This window comes from Apium graveolens, chromosome 4 (genome assembly GCF_009905375.1).
Source record: "Apium graveolens cultivar Ventura chromosome 4, ASM990537v1, whole genome shotgun sequence".
Classification (NCBI taxonomy): domain Eukaryota; kingdom Viridiplantae; phylum Streptophyta; class Magnoliopsida; order Apiales; family Apiaceae; genus Apium; species Apium graveolens.
This window is the reverse complement of record NC_133650.1, coordinates 315,714,359-315,728,195: the sequence shown is the minus strand read 5'-3', so window position 1 is coordinate 315,728,195 and position 13,837 is coordinate 315,714,359. Positions and strand designations below refer to the sequence as shown.

General features: G+C 31.9%; 1 protein-coding gene across 1 annotated transcript; it reads left to right on the top strand.

Moving 5' to 3' along the window:
• The first annotated feature begins 10,983 nt into the window (after positions 1-10,983).
• LOC141721868 (S-type anion channel SLAH3-like) lies at positions 10,984-13,422 on the top strand. Its single transcript, XM_074525009.1, has 4 exons — positions 10,984-11,106; positions 11,420-12,190; positions 12,500-12,531; positions 12,629-13,422. Exons 1-4 carry the CDS (start codon positions 11,041-11,043, stop codon positions 13,023-13,025), a joined length of 1,266 nt encoding a protein of 421 aa, XP_074381110.1. The 5' UTR covers positions 10,984-11,040; the 3' UTR covers positions 13,026-13,422.
• Positions 13,423-13,837: the final 415 nt, after the last annotated feature.

Genomic DNA, 13,837 nt, shown 5'->3' with positions numbered 1-13,837 from the left:
CTAAAATTTATGTAACGTGTTCCGGTCCATGTGAATATACTTAATTGTATTGTTGGATTAATAACTCAAAGAGGATAGGGAGATGAGACCAGAAAATAGAAGCTTAGAAATGATGGAAAAGTTGTTTGCTAGAAAATTGTATTGTATTGTTGTGCACATCATATATAATGTGAAAAGTTGTTTGCTAGAAATCTTCGAGAGACAAGTATTATGTCTAGTTATTTTAGAAACCACTACGTTTTATATATGTACTACTACTACATGATAGTTCCGAATTTAAAGATCAAACTATTGAATAAAACAAGACAGTTGGCTGAAATATTATGTTTGAGCAATGTTAGTACATCAAGATAGCATCAGTTACAAATATGAATGTACATAGCGTATAGTTTAAATATTGCTGATCCCTGGCATTGTAGGTTGTTATAGGACCTCCTTGGTCTAAAACTTTCCCTCAAGTTTATGTATATAAGAAAAATAAGCGTTACTTTGTATTGCGGATAATAAGCGCGATAAGATATGTCGTAACAATCATCTGTTCAATCATTTGTCCAATTAAACATATGATATGACATATAATAAAATTTGTGTGCTAAAAGATTAGCAAATCTTGTTTGAGATTATGATAACATAGAAGGAAATGCACCTGGATATCTACTATTTTTTATAGTATAAAGTAATTAATTTGACCTAATAAAATTTACACATTACTTTAAAATGAGTAGATGATTTTTGATGGGTTAGGCCTGACCCTGCAGTGTCCAGTAGTCTGTACTTATATACTTGAGTGAGTTGTGACTTGTTGGTACATAATTTTCTCTAACTGGGCTGAACTATGTTCCAGTTCTATACTCGAGTACAGGATTTATAAGTTGTTCTACAGTCTCTGATCCTTCAGTTTCTTGCTTGAATATTTATTTTCCTATATATTTATGCAAACAAGAAAGGTTCAACTAATCAAACTTTAGCAAAAACAAAAAGGTTTCAAGTAATAACACATTGTCCATAGTAAGTGCAAATATTTAAATGTACTCTAGTTTCACTAATTTTTTTTCCTGATTACACACGCACACACATTAGTCGAACTCCCGATATCTCGTAAGGAGGCATAAGAGGTCAACCGGTCCGCCAACACTTCGTTGACCGTCCCACTAATTTTGATGCCCCTAGTTTCTTTATTATGGTACTTTTATAACAGAGTTGTTCTGTATTAACATGAGATTTGTTTATGAAAAATGTTGGAATTTTGTAGTTATTATGTTCATATATTAACCCCGTTGATATGCCGAAGTTAATTACTACTCACAGTAAATACATTTGTGTAAAAATCACATGTATTTGCGCATAACTAAGTTGTGAGTATCAAGTTTAAAATTATAAAATTACATTTAAGTTGGAGATGACTACTGATCAAATATTTTTTTTAAAACATATTATAAGATTTTGGAGAAAGTGATATTTAAATTAAATTAATATTGGGGGCCTCCACATATCTCTTCCAAATTAATTAATATCCTCCTATCGTTGGAGGCAGGAGTATTGTTTTATCGATATCACTCATCTTTCATAATTGATGTCCAGTATATAGTAATATATTTTTGACCATGAATTTATTTCAATCATTATAAATTATAATGAGATTAATTCAAAGTTATTTTTAAATTAAAAAACAACTTTTATCCATATATTTAGTTTGATCATTAAAGGTTTCCAAAATTAAAAAAAAGTAAAATCAATAAACATGATGCTCAGTAAACTATTTTTAAATCTAAAAATTATGTAACGTGGTTCGGTCCCATGTGAATATACTGATTTGTTAGGATATGGGTAATTCGAAAATGGTACCATTGAAGATGTGGTAGCAGTGATATGAAAGAAAGCGAAAATTAAGTTTACAGGCCCGAATAACAAAGATATTGAGGCTTGTGTAAAATCTTTTGGTCGTGGCGCCAACAAAGAAAATACACATGTTTCCGCCTTCTAGAACAATATCTTATTACTACGAGAAAATTAGGTTGTCAAATCTTCGTAGTTACTAGAGAAAACTCGGTGTCTAATCATTTTCAGATCAAGGACAAAAGAAGAAAAATGTTGTGCTTGAAGGGATGCGAAGTGTTTCGGGAAAATATCAAAATTTATTTATAAGTTTAGAACGTAAACATTTACTAATTGGTTTTAAGGTCCTTTTGTTCTTATCTCGTCTTGAATTTTGTATTTGATTTTTTTTTAGTATTATCAATAATGGCAGTCAAATTTTTATTTACTTCAAAAACGTATAAACAATTAAATATCCAAACTAGAAAAAAGATAAGCAGACCTGGGGAAATATGACAAAAACATGATTTTTGTAATAACTATCACAAAATAACTTATGATTTTATATAATTCTAAATTTATTGAAATTTAAAAAGTTTAATTATGAATTTGGCATGATACATAATTTGAAAAACTGTCTCAACTTTTTTTCTAAGGTATCATAGAAAACTTTGAGAGACGAGTTTTCATTATTTCGGTTTTTTGGCAAAATTAAAACATTAAAATATTAATATTAAGATGAATGGATTATATCAAGTCGGAGTGTTTTTTGCAAGTAATTTTTTGTTTCCTTTAAATAGCCGTATTAACCCCATTGCTTGCATAAGTAAATAAAACTCATAACATATACATTTTGCGTAAATTACATGCATTTGTGCATAAATTAATAATGAGTATTTAGTTTAATATTGTAAATGATGTTACATTTAAGTGGAGATAAGAATTCATCACATATTTTTGTTATATTTAAGTGGAGATAAAAAGGGATCACACATTGTTTGTTTTTTAACCTATAAAATTTTGGAGGATGCTAAATTTTGTTAACGATCAAAGAATATCATAGTCTATTAATATATAGGTTTGGTAAATTTGTACCTGAAAACAATTGATCAATTGTTATTTATTATGTTTGAGAGTTGTTTTGTTATGGAATAGAAAATTAAGGATATGATCGCTTTTTACCATCCAACATACGAGAACATTATAAGTTGTTAAATTATAAGGATATTCTCAAATACATATCTCATGCGACATATATATATATATTGTTAACTACACGTCGTCGCCATGAATATTACAATATTATACAGACACTTTAATACGATAGATATAAAATTGGACTGAGACATTGTCGATTCTACATACAACAAGTTTCAATTACTGTACACCTATAAATATTGTACCTACACAAACTACAATTAGTATCGATAAATTTTTAACTCAAAGATTGCATCTACTCAAAATATCTATCATAATCAGAATCATCAAAGACTGCAAAGAAAAAAGCCGAAACACTAAAAAATATTTCATCAATAAAAAGTCAAAACATTGGGTATAAGATGTTTCGAATGATATTTTACTACACTTCAAATAAATTATTAAGTAGTATACATTTTATTTTTTTAATAAAACTCGTACTAAAGTTTATTAAAAAATAAAAGTAACTTTTTTTTGTCTTTTTTCATGATAAAATCTAAGAACAAAACTTTGTATATAATATTAATGGCCATATTTTTTTCTTATTTTTTAATTTTTAAATATATTTACACTTAATTTAAAATTTAAAAGGTGAAAAAACTAATAATTAGACCACCTTAAGTGACTGTAAATGATAACTTATTGAGATCGGTGAACAAAATGATATATGTGCTCCATTTCAGTGACTAGTTTAATATTTAACACACTGAAAAAATCATTAAAATACTTGATATTATATCAAGAATATCATTCCGAAACTCTGTGCATTCCAAGTTAAAATCATAAATATATTTCGTTATCCATCACTTTGATAAATACAATGTCACCTGTGTCTTGTAGTGTTTACCACTTACGAAAATTGACGATAATAATGATTATGGTACGAAGTTGAAAAACTATAAGGATCCTGAATTGCCCACAAAGATGGTTTTCCTTTTAATATAAAAAGATATAATGTTATCTACATCCATACTTTAGAACTTTGCATTTTAAAATTTATTTTTCTTTTCGTAAAAGATATATAAATGTAATTGTATGTTGTTATGGATAATTGCAACTTTAAGTTTCCGGTGTCATCCTACTTCTTTCACATTTAGATTGCATGATTAAGAACGCAAGAATTTCATTACAAAATAATTTTTTTATTTAACATCTCACATTCAAAATGACAATCAATATGTATTTTAATGACTACTAGAGAATGACGCGTGCGTCCACGAGCTATTATGCTAGTTTATTTCTTAAAATTTAATCACTGTATTCACTTTGAAGACTCAAATGTTATAACTAAGTTATTGTTAAGAGTGAGCACTTCCTCGTTCGGAACCGAGAACCGAATCGAACCGATCAAAAATTGCGGTTCTGGTTCGGTTCTTCCCTAATTGGGGTCCGGTTCGGTTCTTGTTTTTTTAGAAATTTCGGTTATTGGTTCTGTTCGGTTCTTAACATTCTAGAGTCGTAAGAACCGAACCCAACCGTATATAAATGAATAAATACAAAAATATATATAAATATATGTATATATATATTACATATTATGTTTTCTTATTTATAATATTTTAATAAATTTTAAGAAAAATATGATTTTTATTGTATTACTCGTTTCTTTAAATATTTATCGAGTATTGAATATTTTTATAAATATTTTTCTTCTTAAATATTAGAAAGTAATTGAATTCAAAATGATCCGCCACTAATAAAAATCTTCTTTTACTAAGTTACCGTTAATAATCAAAACTAGTCAAAATTTAAAAAATTAGAATACAAAATAATATGCAAAAAAAAATATATATGAAATAAAAATATAATTTGGTTCAGAACCGAACCGAACCGAATTTTACGGTTCAGTTTCGGTTCGGTTCTTACATATAAACGGGTCCAGTTCGGTTCTTAAAATATTCTTATTTCGGTTCTCGGTTCTTTCGATTCGGGTTTGGTTCGGTTCGGTTCTGACCCGTTGCTCACCCCTAATTAGTGTGACAGTGTCTATCATACTCTTTGTCATCGCAGCAGTGACAGCCCTGCTCGTGACAACAATTTTCACATTTTGGACGAAAGAGGAACTTAAAAGGTTGTGCTTGATTGGATCGTCAGTGTAACTTTATATCAGCTATGCCATGGACTCAATCCCTCGGAATCACAATCTCCTGATTTCTTGTTATATAAAGAGGATAAGGCTGGATCCATTGAGAATTGTCCGTATGCCTTTCCATTTGAGTTAAATATCAAAATGGTCACTAAATTGAAAGTCTGTTATTCCCTAACAATACAACAACAAATACAGAAGGGGGGTTGAATGTAATTCTGGCTACTTTTTCAAGATTTTAAAAAAAGTTCTAACTCGATAAATATATAAGTTTTTAATTTGCAGATTACGGAATGAAGTAGTTATATAAATCAAAACACAAAGTAATAAAAACAAAGGCTTTTAAAACTTTTTGGTGGATTTGAAAGTATCCACCAGATATATATATATATATATATATATATTAGTATTTTGAGAATATATTGTTAAAATGTTGTTTTTGTTAAAAAATAGGCACACGCTGCGTGCAAACTTAGGGAAGGTTTTAAAAAATAAACATAATAAAACGATGATAATGAGAGAAACATCGAAGACTCACAACTTTACATGAATTAAATTTCAAAATTAAGCTTGTGTTATTGTTTTAAGCCTTTGATAATCATCACCACTTAAACATGGCCTAGTAAGATAATATAACATGTAACATGGTTTCAGTATAAGTTTTGTTGTTGTCAATTTCTTTTTAATTTTTTAATCTTAATTTATATGCACATATTTGTAGAGTCAAAACTAGAATTTATGTATATACATGTATATTTGGTATTAACTGGAGAAAATAAACTTGTATATACTTCTCATCAATTAAAAGATTACAAGTAGTGGTTTAAATAAAACTAAAATAATAGGTGATAACATTAAACCATCAACCCTTTCCTACTATTTCTCCACTAATAAACCTAAATGTCTACTACTTCCAGGTACTAATCCTACTGCTACAAATAAATAAAGCATGTTGACTTATTCAAATAAATAAAATAATAACTTAAACATATAATTTAGATTAAAATCCCAACAATCTCCCTCTTAATCTAAATTTTCCTAAATAAATACTAGCAGCCCGTATGGCTTTTAATATGGATAACTTGTAGGTTAAAATACTAGCAGATTCTAATATAGATAACTTGTAGGTTAAAATATAAGTTTTTGTTTCGTTATAAATACTCTTCATTTTTATTCATAAAATTCGTCGGGCTCTTCTCAGCATAAATCAGCAGTCTTGTAAAATTTGTAAAAAATTCATCGCAAGACGGAATTTATTGATTCTGGACTTTTTGGAACTCTCTTATCGTTCTTTACAACTTTCGTATTTCGTATTTTTCAAGAAAACGTCATTTAGAGGGTCAAAAAGGGTAAATTCTGATCTGATCAGGTTTTGAGGTAACTACTTTTTGACTTACTTTTATTTTCGGAAAAGTTTTGCGTATAAGATATAAGAATTTTGTTTAAAACTGTATAAGACATAAGATACGAGAATCTTTTGAAACTCAGTCTTTTCGAACGCGTTCATAATTTATACTATAGTTCCGGAACTAGCCTTAGATAACCTTAGTAGGCGCACGAGTGTGCAACTTTAGATACCTATTAAGGACGCGTAATTATTGAAATTTAGATGCCGACCACTGGAAAAGTGTGGTAAATAATTATAAGAATAAGAATAAGATGTCGGCTACTGGCAAAGTGTGGCCGTAGATCAAGACTGTGGTATTTAATAAGAATATCGTTTCGTTCTGTTTTATTCTGTTCTGATCTGTTATAAAATATGCTCTGTTCTGTTTTAAATTCTGAATTTTAAAATATAAAACTTTGGGTTGGATCTACTTTAGAAATTATTTTACAAAATTATTTTTGTTTTGAGAAAAAACGTTTTATTAAAACACGCATTGTTTTCCAGTTAAATAGTTAGTCAATTTGTACTTGCTGGGCTTCGTAGCCATTCTTTTAATATTTCAGGGTTCGTTTAAGATTTCGAGTTGGATAGCATTGGAGTTTAGAGGACTTAAGATTGAATTTGATTGACTTTTGGAAATCCGTTAGCTGCGCTTTTGTAAGTCACATTTGTAATAGAGATTTGGAATTAGTAAATTGTATTTTGTAATAGTTTTGGATTTAGAATTAATAGTCCGGAAGTGCGGGCTGTGACAATTATATATGATAAGTAAAAATAAATTTAATATTCTTGATTTAAATTTCACCAAAACATCCAAAAAGAGTTAACTTGAATTAGATTTATGTTTAAATAGTATGTATACATAATAATAATAATAATAATAATAATAATAATAATAATAATAATAATAATAATAATAATATATACAACAATTATAAGTGAGAAACTAGATTACAAAATTATATTATTTAATGAGTGATCGCCTTATATAACTAAAATTGCAAAATAATTGTAATAAATTGCCGAATCCCGGATGAATATGACCAAAATCCCGGATGGAGCTGACCAAAGTCCCGAGCAAATACGGTAAATAAATATTGTCTCAAATAAATACGTCGCACATATCAGCGTATATTTGTTTCACGCAAGTCCAGATATCGAATTAATTCTCATATGTGAATATCAACAACTTATCACATTCATATGCTAAATAGGATGTCCTATAATTTTGATACATTAGAGTTAACAACGTACACGTGAAATGTAGAGTGTTTACTTCAGGAGCACGAGGGGTAAACCATGTACACAAAATATGACAGCGAATCTTACATCCATTCCAATAATTTATGTATATTTACCATTTGTATTTCCAATAGTCTAACAAAGCTACGAGTACGAGAGTAGGGTAAAAAAATAACACCAACTGAAGATGGTGGAGAACTAATGATGCTAATTGAGATTTGAATTGACTTGGTTCATCAAATAACTTGTAATGGAAAATTATGATGTCTAAGTGTAAAAATGGAAAAGAAAGAGAAGAGAGGAGAAACTGTCCGGAGAGAGGTCGTTAGAGATGGATATGACGATAAAAGAAGAATGTGATGATGTTGAGGGAAGAGATGAGTACATATTGTTAGAAAATGGAAAGTTTGCGGCATATTTTATATATGTTCTTGATATGATTTCCGGAAACTAACACTTGGCGTTTGTTCCTTGACATGAGGACTTAAACTTTCATATTTGGATCTAAGATATTTTCTTAGTGGAATCCATGAATATATTGAGACAAAGCTGCTTGTTTGAAATGGGTTATGGGGATTTTGTCCCACATTGGTATTGTAAAAGAAAGATATTGAGTTTATATAGCATCTTGTGTTAGTGTTGTTTACAACTACTAGCATAAGTGGAATTCTCATTTCCATTCAATCTAAGTATCAACAAGTTTTTACTAGTTGCTGTAATTTCAGCATTGAAGAGAACAGGAACGTGAGTTTGGAAATGAAGGATTCCCTAGATCCACTTCCACCACTCATTGAATATTTGTCTACTCATGAATTGGAATGCTTATATAAATATTTTTCTTCTTAAATATTAGAAAGTAATTGAATTCAAAATGATCCGCCACTAATAAAAATCTTCTTTTACTAAGTTACCGTTAATACGTAATCAAAACTAGTCAAAATTTAAAAAGTTAGAATACAAAATAATATGCAAAATAAATAAATATGAAATGAAAATATAAATTCGGTTCTTTCGGTTCAGAACCGAACCGAACCGAATTTTACGGTTCGGTTCCGGTTCGGTTCTTACATATAAACGGGTCCAGTTCGGTTCTTAAAATATTCCTATTTCGGTTCTCGGTTCTTTCGATTCGGGTTTGGTTCGGTTCGGTTCTGACCCGTTGCTCACCCCTAATTAGTGTGACAGTGTCTATCATACTCTGTGTCATCGCAGCAGCGATGGCCCTGCTCGTGACAACAATTTTCATATTTTGGACGAAAGAGGAACTTAAAAGGTTGTGCTTGATTGGATCGTTAGTGTAACTTTATATCAGCTACGCCATGGACTCAATCCCTGGGAATCAGAATCTCCTGATTTCTTGTTATATAAAGAAGATAAGGCTGGATCCATTGAGAATTGTCCGTATGCCTTTCCATTTGAGTTAAATATCAAAATGGTCACTAAATTGAAAGTCTGTTATTCTCTAACAATACAACAAGAATTACAGAAGGGGGATTGAATGTAATTCAGGCTACTTTTTCAAGATTTTAAAAACAGTTCTAACTCGATAAATATATAAGTGTTTCATTTGCAGATTACGGAATGAAGTAGTTATATAAATCAAAACACAAAGTAATAAAAACAAAGGCTTTTAAAACGTTTTGATGGATTTGAAAGTATCCACCAGATATATATATATATATATATATCGAATGAGAACCCTGTGAAAATTAAATAGCTCACAACTGCTTACAAGTAGAACAAACAAACTACAGAGAAATTCTTGATAAGTACAACTTTATCTATCTGTCTTTTGAAATGTGTTTGCTTAGTTGAATGTTCTACTAGCTACACTTGGTTTATATATCACCAAGTTTACATGATAATAAGACAAGATAATAAAACAAAACATATCTAGTCTAACTCCATGCTACTTCACTACTCTATTCCAGCTTCTTTGAATATCTTCACAATTGCATGGAAATGGTAACACTTCTTTGTTCTCAAATTCCTACTTAACAGGCTACCACATTTCTTTTGCAAACACCCAACGCATATGACTGTGTTGTCACTGTCAACAGATATTTGAATTTGATCATCCGTCGGGTACATGCTTGTCATCCGTCGGGTAGCTTTGTTGATCATCCGTCGGGTGGCTTTGTTGATCATCCGTCGGGTAGCTATTTGTCACTTGACTCCATTTCACTTATACAGAATTACAAGACATCTTATATTTACAATTAATCAACCTATTCTGCATATCCACTAGTAGCCAACATGACTTATATGCTCCTACAAAATCTACACAAAGTTGTTTGCATAAATGTGCTACAAATTTTATTTTTACATAAGCTACTCACCCGGTGGATGTCAAGTCGGCATCCGTCGGGACTATATTTGATCATCCGTCGGGACTACAGATCATTGCCTCACATTCTGCGATTTTGGACACTTTGTGCAGTACATCCTAGCTGAACAAGAACTGAACACTTGATGCGCGTATTGGAATTCTCATTTCCATTCAATCTAAGTATCAACAAGTTTTTACTAGTTGCTGTAATTTGCAAGTATTAAGTATGAGAACATGTTGAACTGCAGGTATATACGTTTCAGCATGGAAGAGAACAGGAACCTGAGTTTGGAAACGAAGGATTCCCCTGATCCACTTCCACCACTCATTGAATATTTGTCTACTCATGAATTGGAATGCTTTGATAGTTTGGACAAAGACACTGACTTGGACACAGTCTTAGTAATGTCGTTGTAGCTGTTAGATTATTACTCTTCTATCTTTTAGATTGGCTATAGCAAGGATGTGGATAATGTAATACAGTTATTATTAACTTTTAACCAGTAAAGGATCGTTGTATTTTAAATAATTTATTTATGTTTAATGCACTAGGAAACCAAGATAGATCCAGCGGAGATCCAAAACTGTGATTTTGAGTCCCACCAGAGAACACGATCCATTTCCATCAGCATGCCGCCTTCTCCTATAGAAGACCACTTGGAGGGGAAGAAAAGAGTTCTCTTTAGGGATGATTGTGAATTAATTTCCAGCAGCGGTGTTTCACATTCTCCACTTTCTACTGATATTCCAAAGATCAAACAGCCAATCTTTCGTTCACAGCCGATACCAAAACGCTCTGAGTTAAATGATGCAGTTATAAGTGGAAAAGCTCCTGACCTCCCCCTCAGAAACCCCATGAGAAAGACTCTTACAGATAAAAGATACAATTCTTTTAAAACTTTTTCTGGAAAGTTAGATAGACAATTATCAAATTTGCGTGGAAAGGTAAATGAGACAGGAATACCACTTAAAAAAACTACTGAAATGGAGAATGTACCTGTGCACCGATATTTTGATGCCTTGGAAGGACCGGAGTTGGATACTCTTAGGGTATGTTCTGATGACCTTTCTTTTTACAAGTTCTATATGTTCTCAATGTATTTGTGACAATTTGCATGTCAAGATTTAGCTTCTACTTGTCAAACTAAAAACCTTTATACACGGATCAAAAAGTAAAGTTTCATTTGTATGGAATTGTTACCTTTTACTAATTTGTGTGCATTCAAGCGTCACTTACACAATTATAGATATATTTGTCAAATAGTGTGCCTTTGCACACCGGAAAAATTATATTCATCTAGTTCTGGTTTTTTGTTGAAATACTAATATGTTCATATTATATGTACTGTCATCAAACTTACAGCCTTCAGAGGAAATACTGCTTCCAGACGATAAACTGTGGCCATTTCTTCTTCGTTACCCTATCTCTTCATTCGGTTTATGCCTTGGTGTCAGCAGCCAAGCCATAATGTGGAAAAATTTAGCCACAAGTACCACAATGGGATTTCTCCATATCAGCACGAAAGTAAACATTATTCTATGGTTCTTATCCGTTGTTCTTTTTAGCGTGGTGGCTTTCACCTACATTCTGAAGATTGTATTCTACTTTGAGGCTGTTCGTCGTGAGTACTATCATCCAATACGTGTCAACTTCTTCTTTGCTCCGTGGATAGCCTTGTTGTTCTTAGCTCTAGGAGTTCCACCTTCTTTGACAAAAGACCTGCATCAGGCTTTATGGTATGTCCTCATGACGCCTATCTTAATCCTTGAGCTGAAGATATACGGACAGTGGATGTCAGGAGGACAGAGAAGACTTTCAAAGGTAGCAAATCCATCAAACCATCTTTCTGTTGTTGGGAATTTTGTGGGGGCACTATTGGGTGCAACACTGGGGTTAAAAGAAGGACCGATTTTCTTTTTTGCGGTTGGACTGGCTCACTACACAGTCCTGTTTGTTACACTGTACCAGAGGCTTCCAACAAATGAAACGCTCCCAAAGGAACTCCATCCCGTGTTCTTTCTTTTTGTTGCTGCACCTAGCGTTGCTTCAATGGCATGGGCAAGAATACAAGGATCATTCGATTTTGGGTCAAGGATTGCTTATTTTATCGCTCTGTTCCTTTATTTCTCACTGGTTAGTTCTTTTGCATAAATAAGCCACAAATCTTTATTCATATACCTACATTTCATTAATTCAATTCTCAGTAACACAGACTGTTGCTTCTAAACGTTTCCTATCATATTTAGGTTTAGTATGAATGACATTCAGTTTAGTAATGAATAAATTTACTTTTAGTGTTGTTTGCACAAAAAGTTGTGATACTAATCCTAGAATGATGCTCAAAAAAATATGGAAACTCATCAAGTTGATTGCGGTCCTGTTTCACTTGTTCAGTTCAAATATTTGTTGGCTAATAGTCCATCCCTCTTTTTGTTTCTGCAGGCTGTTCGAGTTAATTTCTTCCGAGGATTCAGGTATTTTCCACAATATGGATTCTGTATTTGGTATTTATGATTCCTTCAAAATATAGCTGTCTGAGGTTTTGAGCTTTATTTCCATCGTTATTTATAGGGTTTCACTGGCTTGGTGGGCCTACACTTTCCCAATGACTGCTGCTGCCATTGCAACCCTTAGGTACTCACTTGATGTGTCAAATGTTATAACCAAGTCACTGTCGATCATACTTTGTGTCGTTGCAACATTCACAGTGACAGCCCTGCTCGTGACAACAATTTTCCATGCTTTTGTGCGTAAAGACCTTTTCCCGAATGACATTGCCATTGCCATAAGTGACAAAAGGCCAAACTCTGTCCGAAAATGGTACCATCGAAGAAATGGTAGCACAGATATGAAAGAAACCGAAAACTACCTCAAGTTTACAGACTCAAATGGCAAAGATATTGAGGCCTGTCTAAAATCTTCAGGTTCAGGCGCCAATGAAGAAAATACCCATGTTTCAGCTTTCTAGAACAATATCTCACTGCATTACAGTACATGAGAAATTAACTGTCTTAATCTTCACACCTGCCAGAGAGAAACTCGTTGTTGAACCATCTTCACTTCTTGGACAAAAGAGGATAGAAGGTTGTGCTTGACGGGATGCTTAAGTGTCTATTTGTATCAGCTGACATGAGTTCAACCCCCGGAAGTCTCCTAATTTATTATATATATGTTTGAATAAGGCAAGGCTGGTGCATTGGGACTTCTCCCCTATGTGAACGCCTTCTGCAGTGTGCACGGCCTAAGAGGAACTCAGTATACAGTTCTTGAAGTTCCGATGACATTGTTGTGCACATCATATAGAATGTGAAAAGTTGTTTGCTAGAAATCTTCGAGAGGCAAGTGTTATTTCTAGTTATTTCAGAAACCGCTACGTTTTAAATAAAAAAATAATATATAACACCTTATACCCTTATAGAGATAAGACTGGCCTATCTTTATAATTGCCAGCGTCAACATTTATAGATATAACTTTGGATAGGCCAGTCTTATCTCTATAAGGGTATAAGGTGTTATATATTATTTTTTACTACAGTATAGTTACGAATTTAAAGATCAAGCTATTGAACAAAAACAAGATTAGACTTGTTCATTTGAACACTTCTCTGAAATATTATGTTTGAGCAATGTTACTACATCAAGATATTATATTATAAATATATATGTATTGTAGGTTATTAGGACCTCCTTGGTGGTGAGATGATAATTCTAAAACTTTTGGCTCAAGTTTATGTTTATAAGAAAAATAAGCGTTATTTTATATTACGGATAATAAGCCCC